Source organism: Chiloscyllium punctatum, chromosome 45, assembly GCF_047496795.1.
Source record: "Chiloscyllium punctatum isolate Juve2018m chromosome 45, sChiPun1.3, whole genome shotgun sequence".
Taxonomy (NCBI): domain Eukaryota; kingdom Metazoa; phylum Chordata; class Chondrichthyes; order Orectolobiformes; family Hemiscylliidae; genus Chiloscyllium; species Chiloscyllium punctatum.
Genome location: NC_092783.1, coordinates 20720386 through 20742698, shown reverse-complemented (window position 1 = coordinate 20742698; position 22313 = coordinate 20720386). Strand labels below are relative to the sequence as shown.

Genomic DNA, 22313 nt, shown 5'->3' with positions numbered 1-22313 from the left:
CACCCCAGGGAAGAGACTTTGTCCATTTATCCTATCCATGCCCCTCATAATTTTGTTAACCTCTATTAGCTCACCCCTCAGCCTCCGACACTCCAGGGAAAACAACCCCAGTCTGTTCAGCCTCTCCCTGTAGCTCAGATCCTCCAACCCTGGCAACATCGTTGTAAATCTTTTCTGAACCCTTTCAAGTTTCACAACATCTTTCCAATAGGAAGGAGACCAGAATTGCATGCAATATTCCAACAACGGCCTAACCAATGTCCTGTACAGCCACAACATGGCCTCCTAACTCCTGTACTCAATACTCTGACCAATAAAGGAAAGCATACCAAACGCCGCCTTCACTATCCTATCTACCTGCGACTCCACTTTCAAGGAGTTATGAACCTGCATTCCAAGGTCTCTTTTTTTTTCAGTAACATTCCCTAGGACCTTACCATTAAGTGTATAAGTCCTGCTAAAATTTGCTTTCCCAAAATGCAGCATCTCACATTTATCTGAATTAAACTCCATCTGCCACTTCTCAGCACATTGGCCGATCTGATCAAGATCCTGTTGTAATCTGAGGTGACCCGCTTCGTTGCCCACTACACCACCAATTTTGGTGTCATCTGTGCACTTACTAACTGTACCTCTTATGCTCGCAATCAAATCATTTATGTAAGTGACAAAAAGTAGAGGACCCAGTACCGATCCTTGTGGCACTCTGCTGGTCACAGATGCCTCCATTCTGAAGAAAAACCCTCCATAATCACCCTCTGTCTTCTACCTTTGAGCCAGTTCTGTATCCAAATGGCTAGTTCTCCCTGTATTCCGTGAGATCTAACCTTGCTAATCAGTCTCCCATGAGGAACCTTGTCGAATGCCTTACTGAAGTCCATATAGATCACATCTACTGCTCTGCCCTCATCAATCCTCTTTTTTTTTTTTACTACCTCAAAAAACTCAATCAAGTTTGTGAGACATGATTTCCCACACACATAGCCATGTTGACTACCCCTAATCAGTCCTTGCCTTTCCCAATACATGTACATCCTGTCCCTCAGGATTCCCTCAAACAACTTGCCCACCACCAGGCTCACTGGTCTATAGTTCCCTGGCTTGTCTTTACCACCCTTCTAAAACAGTGGCACCATGTTTGCCAACCTCCAGTCTTCCGGCACCTCACCTGTGGCTATCGATGATACAGATATCTCAGCAAGAGGCCCAGCAATCACTTCTCTAGCTTTCTACAGAGTTCTATGGTACACCTGATCAGATCCTGCTGATTTATCCACTTTTATACATTTCAAGACATCCAGTACTTCCTCCTTTGTAATCTGGAAGTTTTGCAAGGTGTCACCATCTGTTTCCCTACAGTCTATATCTTCCATATCCTTTTCTACAATAAATACTGATGCAAAATGCTCGTTTAGTAACTCTCCCATTTTATGCGGCTCCACACAAAGGCAGCCTTGCTGATCTTTGAGGGGCCCTATTTTCTCCCTAGTTACCCGTTTGTCCTTAATATATTTGTAAGAACCCTTTGGATTCTCCTTAATTCTATTTGTCAAAGCTATCTCATGTCCCCTTTTTTCCCTCCTGATTTCCCTCTTAAATATACTCCTACTGCCTTTATACTCTTCTAAGGATTCACTCGATCTATCCTGTCTATACCTTACATGTGCTTCCTTCTTTTTCTTAACCAAACCCTCAATTTCTTTAGTCATCCAGCATTCCCTATACCTACCAGCCTTTCCTTTCACCCTAACAGGAATATACTTTCTTTGGATTCTCGTTATCTCATTTCTGAAGGCTTCCCATTTTCCACCCGTCCCTTTGCCTGCGAACATCTGTCCCCAATCAGCTTTTGAAAGTTCTTCCCTAATACCGTCAAAATTGGCCTTTCTCCAATTTAGAACTTCAACTTTTAGATCTGGTCGATCCTTTTCCATCACTATTTTAAAACAAATAGAATTATAGTGGCTGGCCCCAAAGTGCTCCCCCACTGACACCTCAGTCACCTGCCCTGCCTTATTTCTCAAGAGTAGGTCAAGTTTTGCACCTTCCATAGAAGGTACATCCACATACTGAGTCAGAAAAGTGTCTTGTACACACTTAACAAATTCCTCTCCATCTAAATCCTTAACACTGTGGCAGCCCCAGTCTATGTTTGGAAAGTTAAAATCCCCTACCTTAATCACCTTATTATTCTTACAGGTAGCTGAGATCTCCTTACAAATTTGTTTCTCAATTTCCTGCTGACTATTAGGAGGTCTATAATACAATCCCAATAAGGTGATCATCCCTTTCTTATTTCTCAGCTCCACCCAAATAACTTACCTGGATGTATTTCCAGGAATATTCTCCCTCAGCATAGCAGTAATGCTATCCCTTATCAAAAATGCCACTCCCCTTCCTCTCTCGCCTCCCTTTCTATCCTTCCTGTAGCATTTGTATCCTGGAACATTAAACTTCCAGTCCTGCCCATCCCTGAACCATGTTTCTGTAATTGCTATGCTATCCCAGTCCCATGTTCCTCACCATGCCCTGGGTTCATCTGCCTTCCCTGTTAGGCCCCTTGCATTGAAATAAACACAGTTTAATTTATTAGTCCCACCTGCCTGCCCTGACTGTTTGACTCGCTGTTTTCAACTGTATCAGTCTCAGATTGATCTCTTTCCTCACTATCTCCCTGGGTCCCATCCCTCCACCTTACTACTAGTTTAAATCCTCCTGAGCAGTTCTAGCAAATTTCCCTGCCAGAATATTAGTCCCCTTCCAATATAGGTGCAATCTGTCCTCCTTGTACAGGTCATGTCTACTCCTTGAAGAGATTCCAATGATCCAAAAATGTAAATCCTTCTTGATGTAATGAACCATTTAATCATTAGATTATTGATATATTGGGTCAAGCAAGAAAACAACTGATAAAAATGAACTAACCAGGGAAGAGATAGTCAGATCCCCTCTCCTGATCACTGGCCAATATCCTTTCGTTGTTTGGTTCAACAGTAATAAGTTTGGACAATGCTGAAGTCTCTTAAAATTGAGAGAAAAATATTTAATAACCAGATATTAGCTACTTCCACAGAGCTTCCAACATGGTCATGCATACAGAATATTATAACAAGGCTGGAGGAGAGCACTTCTTCACAATCTTTTAAGCCTCTAAGCAATAGTACAAGCCAAACAGAGAACAGCCAGGGAATTCCTAGAGGCATGGCACTCATCCACAGACTCTATCAACAAACACATCGACCTGGACCCAATATACTGGCCACTACAGCGGACAGCTTGAACTGACAACTGGAAGCGGCAGAGACAGGCCACTATAAATTCCGGAGGAAACAGCACAGAAGCGCTTCACAGGAGGCTCCCAAGCACTGAGGATGTCACCTAGACAGGGGACGAAACGTTTGCAAGACAAATTCCCAGCTCGGCGAACAGAACCACAACAACGAGCACCCGAGCTACAAATCTTCTCCCAAACTTTGAATGTTTGTAACAGTGTGCATTAGTCAGAGCACCATACTCCTTCTATAAAGAGATAATTATATCTGGTTCTGGGCTCAAAAGAAGCAACCCATCAATATAATAATTGAAACGATTGAGGGCTTTATTTCATTTAAAGCATTACCTGTGGTCTTTTGACCTAATATGAATAGTTGGATCAAAATTAAGGACTGTAATGTGTCAATTTAAAGCAGATTGCTTATATTTGAGAGATATGAGTGCAGTCAGAAGGCTAACAACTCTCCCTGCAGACCTGAAGGAATGTACTGACTTCAGAATGAGATGTTGAACTGAGGACTCATCTGCCTCTAAGAGATTGTAAAATATTCCATGGTCTTTTTTGAAGAGGATGAGTAAGGGAGATATTTTTGCTGCCGTGGTTGTTGTTTATCCCTCGATCAATGTCCCACAAGTCGTAGTCTGTTTGTTATCACCTGGATCTGATCTAAGCTCTGGAGCCTGATCACATCCAATTGTAAATGGTGGTGGACAATTAAGTAATAGATGATGGAAACTTCATATGCTCTCCCATCCTCAACTGTTCGGTGGCCAAGCACAAATGCTGAAGATCAGGCTGAAGTATTTGCATCAATCTTCAGCCAGGGGTGCCTCATGGATGATCCATTTTGGCCTCCTCCTGAGGTCCCCAGCATCACAAAAGACAGGGGAGATAAACTCCAACCAATTCCATTTCACTCAATGTGTTATCAAAAATGGTTGAAAGCACTGGACACTGCAAAGGTATAGGCCAGAGGCTGCTCAAACAAAAACAGTAGCTGTGAATTGAAGCTACCTTAGCCCCAGCTGATGCCTCTGGCTTGCTTGAACTGGTTCAGCTCTGAGGGATAATGTAAGGGGGATATCCATATTTGATGGAAGAGTACTGAGGTTAGCCTAAAGGTGACCTTGGAGTGAGCCTGTAGTGGAAAGACACCTAAATACTCTAATGAGTTGGGGAGCCATCAAGGACCAGACACCACAGTTTGCGAAGATAAGGAAAAGGGATAAAAATGGAGGATTTCAGTGTGCTGTCAGTGAAAATACTGAAGAGCAACCTTTGCAAACCCACACTTCAATGTGGAGAAGACCCCCAAGATCTGGAAGAGATGCTTGGCCAGCAAGTTTGCTTAATATATTTCAACCCCATGAATTTGCAACCTTTTATTATAAATTCTGTGTCTTATGGTCGTGCTCCACAACCACCTGATGAAAAAGCAGTGCTTCCAAGCTAGTGCCTCCAAATAAATCTGTTGGCCTATAAACTGGTGTTGTGTAATTTTTAACTTTGTCCACCCGAGTCCAACATCAGCACCTCTGAATCAAGCATTCCAACAGTAATTCTAAAGACTTGTGCTCCCGAACTGGCAGTGCATCTTGCCAAGCTGTTCCAATACAGCTGCCATGTAGTATCGACCTGACAATGTTGGACAAATTGCCCAGTATATCCTGTACACAAAGTGGGACAAAACCATTCCTACTAATTACTGATCTCTATCTATTCTTGATCAAAGTGGTGGAATGGGTCATTGGTTATGTATCAGTGACTGGTGTATAAGGACACCTACATCTCACTGTACTTGCCTCTTTCCCAATTTGTTACTGTTCTGATAATCAACCTTTCTGCTTTTGCCATCAAAGTTGTCAATCTCACCACTTATCCAGATGATACTTCATCTCCCAAGCATTTGTCCACTCTCTCAACTTGTTCAAATCATACTGAAGCATCTCTGCATTCACTTCACAATTCACTGTCCTATCCAGCTTTGCGTTGCCTGCAAACACGGAGATATTATGTTTAGTTCCCTCCTCTAAGTACAGGTTGATCTCCTATAATGCACATTTCATCAGTGTGACTTGGCTGTAACATGCTTGGTGAAATATGGAAGCATTTTTTTTAAAACGTAAACTCCGGTTGGCTATTGCGCAATCCTGACCCTGGCACGAGATGTCGCAATGCACTGACGACTGGACTCACACCGACATCACATGTCAGTCGGCTCGCATGCTTTCTGTTAGTGCTTCCTGAAAGGTACAGTGCTGTACTCATTAATCTTTGGTCCTGGTTTTTGTATATCTCACTATTTTCCATGAATATGGAAGGACAAAGTTGCAAGAATGTCAACAGAATGCATCCAGGTGAAAGAAATCACAGGTGGTAACCATAAAAGAAAGGCTGTAACACCTGAACAGAAGCTATATGTTATAAGGTGTTTTCAGTGTCATGAAAAAGCATGTGCTATTGTTCATGCAGTCTACACTCCGCATCATCAGAGATAATGCGGAAAGAATTAAAGCAAGCTACGTTGCTGGAACAAGTGTGCTAGCAGGTGTATGAGATCACAAACAAAGGAACTAGGTGGCCACTAAGTGTGTAAATAGAAGATCAATTGATAAAGCAATCTAGGATCACCTTTCTCACTGTAAAACAGAAAGCCTTACCAATTTATGAGGACCTTAAGGGAAAAGGCTGAAAATCCTGCAGCTGAGCTTGCCTTCAGTGCTAGTAGTGGCTGGTTTGCTGGATTTAAGAACCTCTATACTTCTCATAACTTACACTTATGTGGTGAAGTTGCCAGTGCAGACAAGGAACGTCCCCTGTCATTTCCTCCCATGGTGAAAAAATTGATTTGAGGAAGAAGGCTACACCTTAGATCAAATCTTCAATTTGGATGAGACAAGTTTATACTGGAAGCGAATGCCATTCTGTGTCTACCTTAAGAATGAAGCGCACGCTCCAAATTTTAAGGTCACAAAGGATTGTATGACTGTGTAGGGTGTGTCATGGACTAAGCCAGACCACTCAAAACATTCTTAAACAGGCAGTTCAAACCAAAACTTTGCAATTTATTTTGGTAAGTGTACAGTGGAAATTAACCAGATAAAGTTAGCTAGATTGACGACTAGATTTTAAAACAGACAAAAATGTATTCACAAAATTACGCAATGAAACACAAATAAAGAACCCCTACAGAACTCAATCTATCCAACTAGACTTAATTATGCTGTTCTGAATCTACACAACAGTCCCAAAAAGCAAACTCCTTTCAAAAAGACAGTTTTAATGGAACACATGTTACAGGTTGAAGTTGAAGGGCAGAACAGAGAGTTTCCACATCGCTCCCTGTTGAACTTCCAACCAGTTCAAGACTGAACTAAAACTGCTCAGCTCAGTGAGAAAGCTGACCACTCCCCTTTTCTTTATACAGGTCACTTCTAAAACATGACCACTTTTGCCTGAAACCTCATCTGTTTACATATAAATAAAAAGCCTCTAAAATATTTTCATATTGGTACCAAACCAGTCTGATCGGACCCTGGCCTAGTTTATTGTCCCTCTGAAAAAATCAAGGAGAGAGTCTCCTTGAGCTGTGGAACAGCTTTTAGAAGCAAAAGGACAGGTGCCAATGTTAGTGGACACTTAAAACTTAAGCTTGTGGTAGTGTACCACTTAACGAACTGGAGAGCCTTGAAAGTTTACCTTAAGTTCAGTCTAGGTGTTTATTTCAAGTCAAGCAAAAGAGATTGGATGATGGATCAAATTTTTTGACCTTTTATAATTGACATTCTGAAAGATGTTTTTAGAAATTATGGCAGGAGATAAACTTTGGATTTCAAGATTCCTCTTATTCTGGACAATGCACCAAGTCATCCTTCCACCATTGGTGAGCTTTCTGAAAGCATCAAAGTGCTATTTCTATCTCTAAACACAACCTCTCATTTAATCGTGGACCAGGTGCAATAGCAGCTGAACCTGATTGCAGCTACTGAGGGGGATAATAAGGATAGTGTTCTTCAATTTTGGAAGAGCCATAACATTAAGAATGCTATTGACATCATTGTGAAGACCTGGGGTGATGTCTGATGTCTATAAGGACTGCTTGCATGCAGTTTGGTGAAAGCTTCTCCCAGATTTTCTTCATGATTTTAAAGGCGTTGAACTGTCAGGAGCTTCCAGCAACTAAAGAATATTGTGTCACTCTTGCAAAGCAATTTGGATTTGAAAGAAGTGAAGACTGAGGATTTTGAAGAGCTGCTTCAATCCTCTGTCTCCACAGCTGATTGGCAACAACATATTGCTGCAGGGAAAATTGTAGCTGGAGGTGAAGACAATGACGTCCAGGCTGCAACACCACAAGAGGTTTCCACTTCTCTTTTGTCTTCTATCCTGAGGGAAATTAAGGAGCAGTTGAAGCTCTTAGAAGACAGTGAACACAATGCTGAATGCAGCAATATAGCAGTTTGTGGCATAGTATTATCTGGCACCCTATGAACAGCTGCTAATGGATGGCAGAACAGTCAAAACCAGATACCTTTTTTAAAGCCAACCCTCAAGAAACAGTCTGAGGACAGCAAACCATATTCAGTCCAGGAAGTGGATGGCCATCATTTTTTGTTGTAACCCTGTACCCAGAACTGCACCTGGAAAGTGGTGGTGATGCTGATGATGACTCTCAGATCCTGTCTTAATACAGTACTGTAACCCAACAAACTCAAAACTCCTAACAAGTTACCTTCCAGTTTTTCAGGGTGAGCTGTTAAATTTACTGTGTTATTTCATTAACATATATGGTTTTAATGTTTATTTAGCCTAATACAAATGAGAGCACATTCTAACTATTTTTGTTTCGATTTTTACTGATATTTTTGGTGGTCTGCTGCTAACCCTACATTTCCCATATGCTCCATTATTTCTGTTGCACGGTTTTCCATAATACAAGGTCACGCATGAATGTTGCCAATAACTTGGATCAAGCACTGATCCATCTGGTAATCTGATGGACACTGCTTATTCCTTTCTCTTTGTTTCCTATCTGCCAACTAATTCCCCCCAATCCCATGCAGTAGACTTGTACATGCTAATCTCTTCTGTTGGACCTTATTAAAAGCCTTCTAGGAATCCAATCAAATTACATACACTGGCTCCCTCACATCAACTCTTAGTTATATCCTCAAAGTTCCAATACATTTGTCAAGCATGATTTCCCTTTCATAAATCCATACTGATTCTGTCAGTATTTTCTTCCATTAAATCTTTTATACTGGACTGTAGCACCGTATCAGGAGTAGGGAAAAGTCTAATCAGTTATACCGTATATTCTGTCTCCCTTCTTTTTCTACATAATGGCGTAAACATTAGCTACCCTCAAATCCGTAGAATCTGTTCCAGGCTGTAACTGACAGACTGCCTGCCAATGCATCTAGTATTTCTAAGATCATTTCTTTTAAGTACTCTAGGATGTAGACTGTTGACCCTGGGATTTTATGAGCCTATCATCCCATCATTTCCCCAATGCCATTGCCCTACTAATGCTGATTTTTCCTTCTCTTTCACCCTCTGACTAGACCCTGCATTCCTCAACATTTTTGGGACATTATTTGTATCCTCCTTTGTGTGAAGTCAGGATCAAAATATGTATTTAATTGGTTTGTCATCTTTATTCCCCATTATAACTTCCTCTGTTTGAACTTTGAACATCAAGTTCATTTTCTTGTCCATTCCCCCAGATTCCTTGCTTCTCTTTGTGTTCAGAAATTTATTAATATCCATTCTGAAAATACTCAGCAACTGTGTCCACAGACTAATGGGAAAAAGATTCATATCCCTCTGAGTGAAAACTTCTCCCCTCTTTTTTTTAGATTAGATTAGATTACATTACATTACAGTGTGGAAAGAGGCCCTTCGGCCCAACAAGTCCACACCGACCCGCCGAAGTGCAACCCATCCATACCCCTATATTTACCCCTTACCTTACCTACTACGGGCAATTTAGCATGGCCAATTCACCTGACCTGTACGTTTTTGGACTGTGGGAGGAAACCAGAGCACCCGGAGGAAACCCACGCAGACATGGGGAGAACGTGCAAACTCCACACAGGCAGTTGCCTAAGGCGTGTAGAGTGAAATGGCTGACCTCTTATTCTGATCCAGTGACCCAATTTGAATCTTCTGCAGTTGGGGAAACAGCCTCTCAGCATTCACCTTGTCAAGTTCTCCATTTTGTTTTTAACTAGGTGACCTCTTCTAAACTGCGGAGGATATTGGCTGATTCTGTTTAATTTCTCTGTACTATACTTATTCCTCAAATGAATCTAGAGTGAATGTTGTAACCCCTACAAAGTAAGTATGTCCTTCCTTCTGTAAGGAGACTTAAAGAACACAGAATTTCACAGTGCCAAATACATATAAAATGACAACAATGCTTCTTTTATTCTTTTTACTCCAATCCCTTTGTAATAACGATGATTGTATTCTTTATCTAATTTCCTGATGGACTTGGATTAGTCATGGAAAATTGACAATGTACAAGGAACCCTAAATGGCTCAACATAGGTACCATAATTTCTTTCACAGAGCTTAAGATTCTGCTTTTTTATATTTCTTAATGGCTGTGTTTACTGGCACCCAGGAGCATACATAGTTGTATTGAAATCTCTGAAATAAATTGAAATCGTTGTAGGGAAAGTCACTAGTCTCAAAGTCAGAATTTGGACTCCACAACAGAGTTTATTGTACAAAGAAAACGGAGCTCCGGGGAGAGAGAGACGTCCAGCAGCACGGCTGTCAGCTGTGAGCCTTCTCTCACCCTCTGAGCACGTGTCACGATATTTTCTACATTTCATGGTATAATGGTCCAGATATCCAGTCTTTGTGCAGCATAAGTTTGTTTACAGAAAACATTAGTGTCATTGTCAGTTTCAATTCAGAGGAATGTTATAGAGTCATTGTCAGTTTCAGCAGCTACGCAGTAGTCCATTGCTGCAGTAATTGGTTGTGATCGTTCTTCCTGAGAAGGAAGATAATTTTCCATTTCTGCAAATTTAAGGTATTAACACTTGTATACAAACAGTCTCGGATAGTTAACATTTTCTGTTGAAGGTGGTGACTGGACTCAGACACTTCGGCGAGCAGTAGACATTACTGATGTGTATTCTCTCCCCCACCCACCTTTAACTAATTTTCTATATTCTCTCTCTATTTTGCTGGTGTCCTGTTGGCCTCAGGCTGTTTTTTGTATGCTTCGCTGTACTTTTCCATGTAATGACTCAGTGGCCATCTTGTGTGGTGTGACCAACTTGTGGCACAGCAGCCATCTTGTGTCTGTGTGCCCTGCGTCAGCATGCCCCGTGTCAACTCCCACTTGAAACAAAAAATGAAAACCTAGCACCCTAAAAAAATGAAAATATATAGATGAAGAGAAGATATCTTAACATGAAATTTTGTTTCTTGATATTTGAAAAATCAGCTTTATTGCGCATATAGACGCATTATTAAAAGAAAATGGAATTGAGCATGGGCAGTTGGAATATATTAGTTGCTGGTGTCCGCAAATACATGCATAGAGACATAGATATAGTGACAGCACAGTGACAAGCACATTCGCCCAAAATGTCCATTAATGCTAACTCCATTTCCCTGCTGTTGGCCCACATCCTTCTAATTCTTTCCTATCCATGTATTTGTCCAAATGCCTTTTTAAATGTTTACGCACCCACCTCAAACACTTCTGGTGGGAACTCATTCCACCCTCTGTGTAAAAAAAAGAAGTTGCCCCATAGATTCCCTTTTATTCTTTCCCCTCTAACCTTAAAGTGATGCCCTCTAGTCCTCAATTCCCAGTCGTGGTGAAAAGTCTGAGTGTATTCACCCTATCCATGCCGCTCATGATTTTATACACTTCTACAAGATCCCCTCTCGGTCTCCTACGCTCTAATGGAAAAGTCCTAACTTGTCCAACTTCAGACCCTTGAGTCCTGGCGACATCCTTGTAAATTTCTTCTGCACTCTTTCCAATTTAGTCGCATCGTTTCTATAGTGAAGTGGCCAAAAATGAATACAATACTCTTGCATTCCTTTGCAGTCTCTGGCATCTTCCTTACAGGTTTTTTTTTCCCTCCTAGCTTTCTATAATTAGCAGAGGTTGATTTGTTACTTGAAGGCCACTTTCTGATGTTTGGATGTAACATTTGGTTTTCAGGGCCTTCCCAAGGATAAAGCTTTCATTATAAAACTTTTTAAAACAATGACAATGAGCAGGAAGCCAAAATAAATTACTGTTTTTCCATCTTCACCCCATGTTGCTTGAATGGGGACTTGCAGATGATGGTGCTACATTGTGCTTGTACATGGTCAGGTCATGGATTTTGAAGATGCATTCCAAGATACCTTGATGAATTACTGCTGTGCATTTTGTAGATGGTACACAGTGCTGCTGATGCTGCTCATGCTGAGTCACTGATGAAGGGAATGAAGGTTGAAAATGGTGAACCAAGTGTCGATCAAGTGTATCACTTTCCTGACTTAAAACTAATCTCCATTCTTGCTATCACCTAGTGTCAAACTGCTAGAAATCTTTTGCTAACAGCACTCTGGTGTCACTACACCCCAGTTTCAAGCAGGCAACTTATTACCACTACCTAAGGGCATTGAAGGATGAGCAAACAACGCTGCTCACATTCCATTAATGAATACAAAGTTCAGGTAAAATGGGGGAAACTGGTGATTGGACAACCTAGAACAGCTACACGGGAGAGAAAAGTCACTTAAAGTCAAAAAGAGTTTGAGCTGAAGAGAGAGAAACAAAAATAATTCTCTTCAGAGCAGGGTGTGAGAACTTGAGAGTCAACAAATAACTTTTTTTAATCTCTATTTTAAAATTATTTCTCCTATTGCTGGATAGTATCATTCTTGTGTTGCTGGAGCTATATTCATCCAGGCAAGTGGAAAATGTTCCACCAGACCTTTTAGTATCACTAATGCCTTTTAGATGCTGGACAGGCATTGAGGAGACAGGATTGTTCCTCACTGCAGAAATCATAGGATTTGATCTCCTCTTGGCTGGTCCATTTACTGCTCAGTGATAACTCTAAGAATGTTGTTTGGGGCTCAGCAGTGGTAATTTCTTTGGATGCCATGGGGAGATAGTTAAGTTCTATCCTACTGAAGGTAATCATCTCCTGGCGTTACGTTGGTGTGAATGGTGCTTGTTACTTGCCAACTTGAGCCTCTATGTTGTCCAGGTCTTGATGCTTGTGGACATTGGCTATATCAGTATATGAGGAGTTGCAAATTGTATTGAACATTGTGCAATCATCTCCTCTTCTCACCACCTGGAGGGGAATGTCTTTGTAGAAGAAGCTGAAGGTATTGGGCTTGGGACACTATCCTGAGGAGCTCTTGCAGAAAAGTTCTGGGATTGAGATGATTAACTGTCAACAACCACAACTATCTATCTTTGTGCTAGGTATGGCTATCCACTCTATCTATGCATTTCATCATCCTGTACACCTCTATCAAACCCCCGCTTATCCTCCAAGTCATTCTATTCTGGTGCCTAGACCCCTAACATTTCCCATGGCCTGAGAATGGGAGTCAGGATCTCCAAAATGGGGTTGCATCTCTCAATTCATTACAAAACAACTTATACTTCCTACATTGTCAGAATACAGCCGAAAGAGTAGCTGAAATCAGTAGTCAGTGATTTTTTTTTTGCTTCTGGAACTGAGAAAATTACCATGAGTCTCATTCTTGGATACTTAGCATGCAATAGTCTGATGTGTTGGTGTTTATTTTTCAAAAGGCTGTGTTGCTAACACCCAGGAGCAAAATCTCTGAAATGTAAATAATAACCGAACAAACCTTTTTGTAAGGAAAAACAACTGTGAAGAGAAAATATCTTTCCAGTTTTAAAAAAAAATCTGTTTTATTTTGCTCATGGATATTTTTATTTAAAATCTGAGGTGAGCATGCACAAGCAAAGTTTATCATTGGATGGTTGGTGTCTGTCGACCCTCTCTTTTCCAAAATTAGTTCAATTCTGGAAAGATTTGTTCAAACTGGGAAGTACCAAATATAACCCCTCTAATTCAAGAAGAGAAGTTGCAGAAAACAGGAATTATAGTCCGGTTAGCTTGACATCCTTTGTGAAGAAGGTGTTACAATACATGAGTGGTTTGTCTTATGAGGCGAGGTTAGACAGGTTGGGCTGGTTTCCGCTCTCTAGTTCAGAGCAGTAATTGACGTATATAAGATGGCCTTGACGAGGTGATGTAGAAAGATGTTTCCTTGTCAGTCAGTCAGAACAAGGGGCACTGTTTAAAATTTGGGTTGTTAGGTAAGGGAATCAAAATTTGTCAGAGGTAAGTAGGAATGTGGAATTCAAAATGCAAGCAGATCAACAATCTAATCGAATAGCAGGGCCGCTTGAGCTAAATGTTCTGTTTCCCTTATTTGTTTGGTAAGAATGGGTTTAATTTACATAAGTGTCTATGTTATGAACCATTTTCACAACTCAACTGTATTCGTTTGCACACTTACAGGTTCCTAAAGTGAGTAGACCTTGTGAAATCGATTTCAACATTTGCAATGTAAAAAAAGCCCAGTGATTGAACCCACCACAGCTTTATACGCAGACATTACTGTACCTTTTGCATGAAGAAAGTATTATCAGAATAGAGCCTCTGCTGTGTGTTCTCAAAATTTTTCATAATTGTATTGCAGCCCATTGGTGGGTTTGAGTGGTCTGCTTCACAATCTGTACATCACGTTGAATTTAAATTAAGTTTAGCACATTTGCTTTTGACATTGAGGTCTTGATATTTCAAGTTCCAGAAGAATAATTGTATAAGTAATGTGGTTGGTAAAGCTTCAAAAACTCAGTTGGACTTGAAGCATTAATTGGCTTGTGTTACAACTATTCATGTAAATGGTTATTATCCCTAATTTTTTATTCGGTGGAGATCAGGGAGGGAGTAAAAATGTGTTAGTGACACAACATTTCATTTATATGCCTGTATGTTCTTCCATAAACCAGTATTGTAGGTAAAATCAGACATCTACTGAGAACTTGCATATTTAAAACAAAATCATTAGTATGTTATCGCAAAACGTCTGACTACTCAGATCACGCAACATTTGTGGAGGGAGAAGGGTCATTGATCTGAAAAGTTAACTCGATACTTCCTTGCTAAACTCATTGACTGTCCCCAGCATTATCTGTTTTTATTTTCAAATTTCTGATAGTGATATTTTTGTTTTGAATAAATTGATACTCTTAAGTAAATTAGCTAGAGAATTCACTCTCTTAACATGCGCTTTGAGGCTTTGGAAGAAGAAAATAATCAGCAGAGATCAGAAGCCACAGTGAAGTTCTGTCAGTTATCAATATTGTAATTAATGTGATACAAAATTTAACTAATGATGTGAAAAGAGTATCAGCACCTCCTCTTCAGCTATTATAACACTGTACTAACTGATTAGTGTGTTTTTTTTCTAGTCTTAATGTGTCTGCATTTACTTTTTCAGGTAACAGATAAGGGTCTGTGGACAGATCTTTTGGAAGAATTCAACTTTCCAAGAGGTTGCGCCAATGCAGCTTTTGCTTTGAAGCAGTACTACCTGAGGTGAGTGATAATGGGGAAAATAAGTCTCATCATCCTTTTTACTTAATGGACTCTAATTGACTTGTGTACATATAACATTCAAATGATTTTAACCAAGAATTTATTTACTGTTCTGTTTAATTATCATATTAGAAGGCTCCTGATGTTTTTAATTATTTCAGGGCTGCACCATATTTTTGCAGCATGCAGCTTGCAAATTTATATCCCCTGTGAATTTGTTTGATCTCTGTATTTGCTTGATTTGGTACAAAAATATAAGATTTTGTTAATGGACTACCTGCAGCAGTTGGTAGCCTTCCCACCACAGAGCTGCTGCTACTTCTGCCAGGGGCTTTGTTACCATGTACGCATACTCTTCCATCTACCATTATCTTCTCTCATCCACTCTAGTTCATCTGCAGCTACTCTGTAACATCCACTGCCAGATGTCGATTAGATAATGCTATAAAGGACCAGACACTATTGGCTGTCTTCAACAGTAATAGTAGTACTCTAGTGTGAAATATTTAAATTTTAAGGGCTTTCTGGTGCAATTCCAAGAACAGAAACATTTTTTCTGCTAAGAAAATCTGGTAGATTTCCAGAAGGGCAGCACTTACATTCAGAAAGTAAGAAGGAAACTAATTACTCAAGAGATTTTAATGATCCAGGCTCTGAGGTTTCTATTAAAAATAGCGCAGGGTCTAGCTAGATGGTAAGAGGCTCTGATTTGGACAATATGCACTTCCTGTCTTTGCGGTCTGTCTACTAACCCTTTGAGGTTAAATAATTTAGAAGTGGTGGTCAACTGCCGTTGATAAACACAATTAATAAAATCACTTTGAAACAGCAATAACAATGTATTGCTCAATGTTATTACTAGACTATTTAAATCCTGGTGTATTTTGAATACAGTGGAAGCCTAGAATTGAGAGCCTAATGATGACTATACAACCATTGTCAGTTGTCGGCAAAACCCATCTGCTCCTTTTGGGGAATGGAATCTGCCATCCTTATCTGCTCTCCTCTACATGTGATTCTAGGCCTACAGCAATGTGATTGATTCTCAACTGGCCTCTGGGCAATTAGGGGCAGGCAATGAATGCTGAATTGGCCAATGATGCTCACATCCTGTGAATGAAGTAAAATAATTTTCCATAGCTTATTGTATGTTTATGATATTGAGGCAATAATTCAATTTGGCATGACTGACTAACTTTCAGTTCTTTACTTTTGTAGCATCATCTGATCTGTTTTAAAAATAGTTGGAATTTACTTTTAACCATATTTTGGTTCAGCTTTATTTCTGACTTTGTGAATACTTATTTTAAATGGTTGATTTTATGACTTGCTCCCATGTAATCAAATATTTGCTGTTTCCAGTGCTTATTTCCAGTATAACCTCTACATAGGTTTCTATCGGTTTTCCAGAATATTTCCCTTCACGTTCCAAGAAAGATAAAGGACAAAATTAAAAAACCAAAGTTCACAATTCATTATAGGCACAAAACTGAAGTTAGAAATAGGGGAGGCATTAAGTCATTTGGCCTATTGATCAACCACCTCCATGCAGTAAGACATGGTTGATTGATTTATGGCAATAATACCAGTTTCTTGTCTGATCCCATAACTTTGGCTCTCTTGTTGATTTTAAAAAAAAACTGATGTCATCTTGGTTGTTGCACTGTTGATCTTGAAATCATGGGCTAGATGTTTATTGGTGCAAAATGGTCACAATAACAAATTTTAGTTCTGAGGAAGGGTCACTGAACCTGAAACTTTACCGCTGATTTCTTTTCACAGATGCTGCCAGACCTGTTGAGCTTTTCCAGCAACTTCTGTTTTTGTTTGTGAACAAATTTAGTGGAATAGCTTGTGCCAATCTGTAGGTGTGACTAAGCCACTGCTAAATTTTACAGGACTACTTTTTTTATAACAACAGTAGTGACCATTTGGAATGAGTGCAGACTATACTGCAGTGTTGGCATGAAACTCCTCTTTCAGTTAAATGGAAGTAAGTCAAAAGAACTTGATCAAATAATAAAGTATTTCTGTCAGGAGAACAAAAGCAAAATCCTGTGGATGCTGAAAATACTCAGCTAATCAGACAACATCTGTGAGAGTTAGAAGACAGAGTTTCAAGTTAAATTCATTAGAATTTGGAAACTTTACTTGTATAAAAGGGTTTAAGCAAGTAAATGAGTGTTGTGAGAAAAGAGCAAAAAGGAAGGTCTACGAAAGTGATTTAACCTTGATTGACTGTAAAATAAAAATTAACTTTCATCCAGCTTGGGCAGGTCTAAGCAAGCTCTGTACTGGAGAGAGATGGAGATTAAGAAATTGTGGATCTGGTCTATTTCAACTCTAATTGCCAGCAGTTTGGATAATGAAGAGGGGAGATTGGCGTGGAGTACTTTTGAAACCATATGCAAATCTGAGAGTGTGGTGATGAGCCTCCAGAAGAGTGGGAGTTGAAAAATTGCACATTATTAGTTAAACCAATAGAGAATTGACATAGAGCAAGTAAGATTAGAAAAATGAACATTGGGTGAAAGAATGATTTTAGAAATTGTGACGCTGTTCATGGGGCACTTCCACCAATAGTGCAAAAGATGGAATCCATATGGGTGGGATGGTCTACATCTGAATGATGGAGCCAAATAACTAGGGAAGTAGTTGAAAGTTTTCAACCTGTAGTCATGGCAAGGAATGAAATTTATGGGAAGATGTCAGAAATCAAAGTTTGGGCAATGCATGAAAGAAAGGTATTAATATGGAAAATAATAAACAGTGACATGGGAAAGGACAGGGAGTACAATTCTAAGGGTAAATGCATAAGACCGCATGAACTATTAACAAAAGTATGTTGTTTGATCCCTTGACCCTGCTGGCCATTCACTAGAATCATGGCTGAATTGACACTAAATGTCTACTTTCCTGCTTATTCCCCATAACCCTTAATTCCCCTCCTGATTAAGAATCGATCTCCGCTTTCAATGTACACAAGGACTGTACCACGATTTTTCTCTGTGTGGCAAGGACTGCAAAAACTACTCTTCTCGGTTTTACATCTGCCACCCTTAATCCTGAGACTATGCCCTCTGAATCTTACTTTTCCATGAGGAGCAACATCCTCTCAGCATTTACCCTGTCAGGCACATTAAGCATCCTATATTTTCAGTTAAATCACCTCTCCTTCTTCTAAATTCCAATGAGAAGTGACCCAACGTGCTTAATGTTTGCTTACAAGATAATCTCTCCATAGCCAGGATCATCCGAATGAACCTTCTTTGAACTACCTCCAACAAAATAATATATTTTCTTAAAGATGTCAAACCTGCTTAGTGCTCCATATGTGATCTCGCCAGCATATTTTATACAGTTGCAGTAAGACTCCACTACTCTTATATTTCAATCCCCTTGAAATAAGGGCCAACAACCATGGCAAAAAGGCTTGACAAGAAGGATTAGGGAGAACCCAAAGGCATTTTACTCATACGTGAGGAATAAGAGAATGATCAGGGAGAAGGTAGGGCCGATAAGGGAGTGAACTTGTGCGTGGAGTCTGAGCAGATAGAGGAAGCCCAAAATGAGTTTTTGCTTCGGTTTTCACCAAGGAAAGGGAACTTGTTGTAAATGAAAACTTTGAGGAGCTGGGATACAGTCTTGACCAGATAAAGATTGATGAAATTGATGTGCTAGAAATCTTGGAAAACATTAAGATTGATAAGTCCCCAGGGCCAGACCAGATTTATTCTAGACTGCTCCGGGAAGCGAGAAAGAAGGTTGCTAAGTCACTGGGCGCGAGGATATTTGCCTCCTCGCTCTCCACTGGAGTCGTACCGGAGGATTGGAAGGAGGCGAATGTTCCTCTTTTCAAGAAGGGTAATAGAGAAATCCCTGGAAATTACGACTAGTTAGTTTTGCGTCTGTGGTCAGCAAAGTTTTGGAAAGAATTCTGAGGGATAGGATTTTTGACTATTTGGTAGTCAGCATGGCTTTGTGAGGGACACGTCATGTTTCACAAATCTTATTGAGTTCTTCGAGGTGTCAAGACAGGTTGATGGTCGAGCAGTGGATGTGGTGTGTATGGACTTCAGCAAGGCATTCGATAAGGTTCCCCATGGTAGGCTCATTCATAAAGTGAGGAAGTATGGGATACAGGGAGATTTGGCTATCTGGATTCAGAGTTGGCTGGCTGACAGAAGGCAGAGAGTGGTTGTAGATGGAAAGTATTCTGCCTGGACTAGGCAAAAAGTGAGGACTGCAGATGCTGGAAACCCGATTTAGAGTGGTGCTGGAAAAGCACAGCAGGTCAGGCAGACTCTAAGGAGCAGGAAAATCGATATTTCGGGCAAAAGCCCTTCATCAGGAATGGAGGCAGGGAGCCTCCAGGGTGGAGAGGTATTCTGCCTGGAGGTCAGTAATGAGCGAGGTCCCACAGGGCTCTGTTCTTGGGCTTCTGCTAATTTTTGTAATTTTTTAAAATGGCTTGGATGAGGAGGTTGAGGGTTGGGTTAGTAAATTTGCAGATGACACAAAGGTTGGAGGTGTCGTTGGTAGTATAGAGGGCTACTGTAGGCTGCAGTGCGACATAAACAGGATGCAGAGATGGGCTGAGAAACGCCAGATGGAGTTCAACCTGGATAAATGCGAAGTGATGCATTTTGGAAGGTCGAACTTGAATGCTGAATATAGGATTAAAGACAGGATTCTTGGCAGTGTGAAAGAACAGAGGGATCTGAGTGTGCAAGTACGTAGATCCCTCAAAGTTGCCACCCAAATGGATAGGATTGTTAAGAAAGCATATGTTGTTTTGGCTTTCATTAACAGGGGGATCGAGTTTAATAGCCTCGAGGTTTTGCTGCAGCTCTACCTGTCCCTGGTGAGACCACACTTGGAATATTGTGTCCAGTTCTGGTCACCCTACTATAGGAAAGATACTGAGGCTTTGAAGAGAGTGCAAAGAAGGTTTACCAGGATAATGCCTGGACTGGAGAGCTTGCCTTATGAAGAAAGGTTGAATATGCTCGGACTTTTCTCTCTGGAGAGGAGGAGGAAGAGCGGAGACTTGATCGAGGTGTACAAAATGATGAGTGGAATAGATAGTCAATAGCCAGAGACTTTTCCCAAGGGCAGGATTGACTGGTACGAGAAGATATTAGGAGGAAGGTACAAAGGAGATGTCAGAGTTGTGAATGCATGGAATGCGTTGCCAGCTGTGGTGGTGGAAGCAGAGTCATTGGGGACATTTAAGTGACTGCTGGGCATGTACATGATAGCGAGGTAAAAACAATGACTGCAGATGCTGGAAACCAGATTCTGGATTAGTGGTGCTGGAAGAGCACAGCACTTCAGGCAGCATCCAAGTTGCTTCGAAATCGACGTTTCGGGCAAAAGCCCTTCAGGAAGCTCAGTAACTGTCCCCATAACTTGTCCGGACTTGTCCTACCTGCCTATCTTCTTTTCCACCTATCCACTCCACCCTCTCCTCCTTGACCTATCGCCTTCATCCCCTCCCCTACTCACCCATTGTACTCTATGCTACTTTCTCCTCACCCCCACCCTCCTCTAGCTTATCTCTCCACGCTTCAGGCTCACTGCCTTTATTCCTGATGAAGGGCTTTTGCCCGAAACGTCGATTTTGAAGCTACTTGCATGCTGCCTGAACTGCTGTGCTCTTCCAGCACCACTAATCCAGAATGTACATGATAGCCGTGAGTTAAGGGGTCCGTAGGTTCAGTTACTATATTTTACATTCGGATTAAACCTCGGCACAACATCATGGGCCAAAGGGCCTGTTCTGTGCTGTACTTTTCTGTGTTCTATGTTCCAATCCATTATCTTTCCTAATTACCTGTTGTACCTATGGGCTAGATGACTGTGTTTCATGCACAAGTACCCTACATCCTTTTGTGTTGCAGCTTTCTGTGGTTTTTCTCAATTTAAATAAAACTCTGTTCTTTTGTTCCAAAATGGACAACTTCATTTTTCCACATTATATGCACTTGCCAACTCTTTGCCCATTTAGTATATCGATAACTCTCTGTAAACTATTTGTATCCCACTTGCAATCTGCCTTTCCAATTATTTTTGTATCATCTACAAATTTGGCTACAGTATATTCATTTCCTTCCTCCAAGTCATTACTATAAATTTGTTAATAATTGTGGTCCCAGCATTGGTCACAGGTTGCCAACCTAGAAAACAGCCCCTTTTTCCCCACTTGCTTTTTCCTGCCCATTAGCTAATAAGATTAAAAATATTTTTAAAAAGATAAGTTTTTAAAGGCTCAGTATTTGAATGTACTTCTCATTTGAAACAAAACTGACAGGTAATAGAGACATGGTTGTACGATGGCACAGATTTAAGGATACAGAAAATTTATTATAGATGTGAGGCTAGGAAACTTTGGAGGTGTGCCTCTGTTAATTAATTATGCTCTTAAGTCATCCCTCTCTGTCGCACTAAGTTCAAGGTACCAGAAGGTGGAAGAATGTTTAGTTGAAGTGAAAAATGTTAAGTTAACTGTGCGAGCAGTGTATGAGTCTTGAGCACCCTGAGCATTGCATGGTGTATTAAAAATAATGGGAGTTTGTCAGAAGATATAGTGACAATCTGGAGCGATTTTAATTTACTTTTATAGACATGAAAAGTTAGATGGGCAAAATCAACTTTGAATTCATGGAATATTTTTTGAGATAGTTTCTTCGAGCAGGACTTTCTGGAGACAACCAAAGAACAAGGTCTTCTCAACCTGGCAATGTGATGGCATAGTGAAAATTATAATATGATTGAAATTGCCTTTAGTTTGAATGGGTGAGCAGTGGCCTAAGACGAGTATTTTAAACTTAAATAATAGCTGTTATGAGGGCAAGCAAACAGAATGAGCTAAAGTGAACTGGAAAATTTGGTTTAGGACTGTGTAAATAGAGATTCAATGGCAGACACTCCAGGGGATATTTCAGAATACACAGAAAAGATACATTCCAACAGGAAAGAAAAATTTTAAAAGGTGGTCTCAATATCTGTGGTTAACTAAAAAAAGTTAAAGTTAATATCAAATTCGAAGAGCTAACATCTCTGGTTTGGAATGACTCCTCATCAGAAAAATCATACTGGAATCAAAAAGTTAACTTTGTTACTCTTTCTGCAGATTTTGTCAAGCCTGCTGAGTTTCCTCAGCTTGCTCCCTGTTTCAGATTTACAGCATCTGCAATATTTTGCTTTTATTAAAGAGATATAAAATTGCACATTGTTGGTGGCAGTTCAGAATATTGGGCAGTGTTCTTTAAAAATCGTAGATTGATCAAACTGTTGAAAGGGAAGAGAAAATTAGTACAAAAGAAAGCTAACTAGAAATACAAAATAGAGTTTCCATAAGTATTTCAAAAGGAAGAAGGATAAAGTAACCATAGATTCTCTAAAAATATTTTTTA

At 40.3% G+C, this 22313-nt stretch overlaps 1 protein-coding gene across 1 annotated transcript in view; it reads left to right on the top strand.

Annotated features, from left to right (window-relative positions):
- The window catches only part of LOC140467209 (AT-rich interactive domain-containing protein 2-like), a 257492-nt gene that overhangs the window by 84273 nt on the left and 150906 nt on the right, over positions 1-22313 (top strand). Inside the window, exon 3 of the mRNA XM_072563419.1 lies at positions 14798-14895. Coding sequence (XP_072419520.1) covers positions 14798-14895 — 98 coding nt within the window. The remainder of the gene's footprint in view (positions 1-14797; positions 14896-22313) is intronic.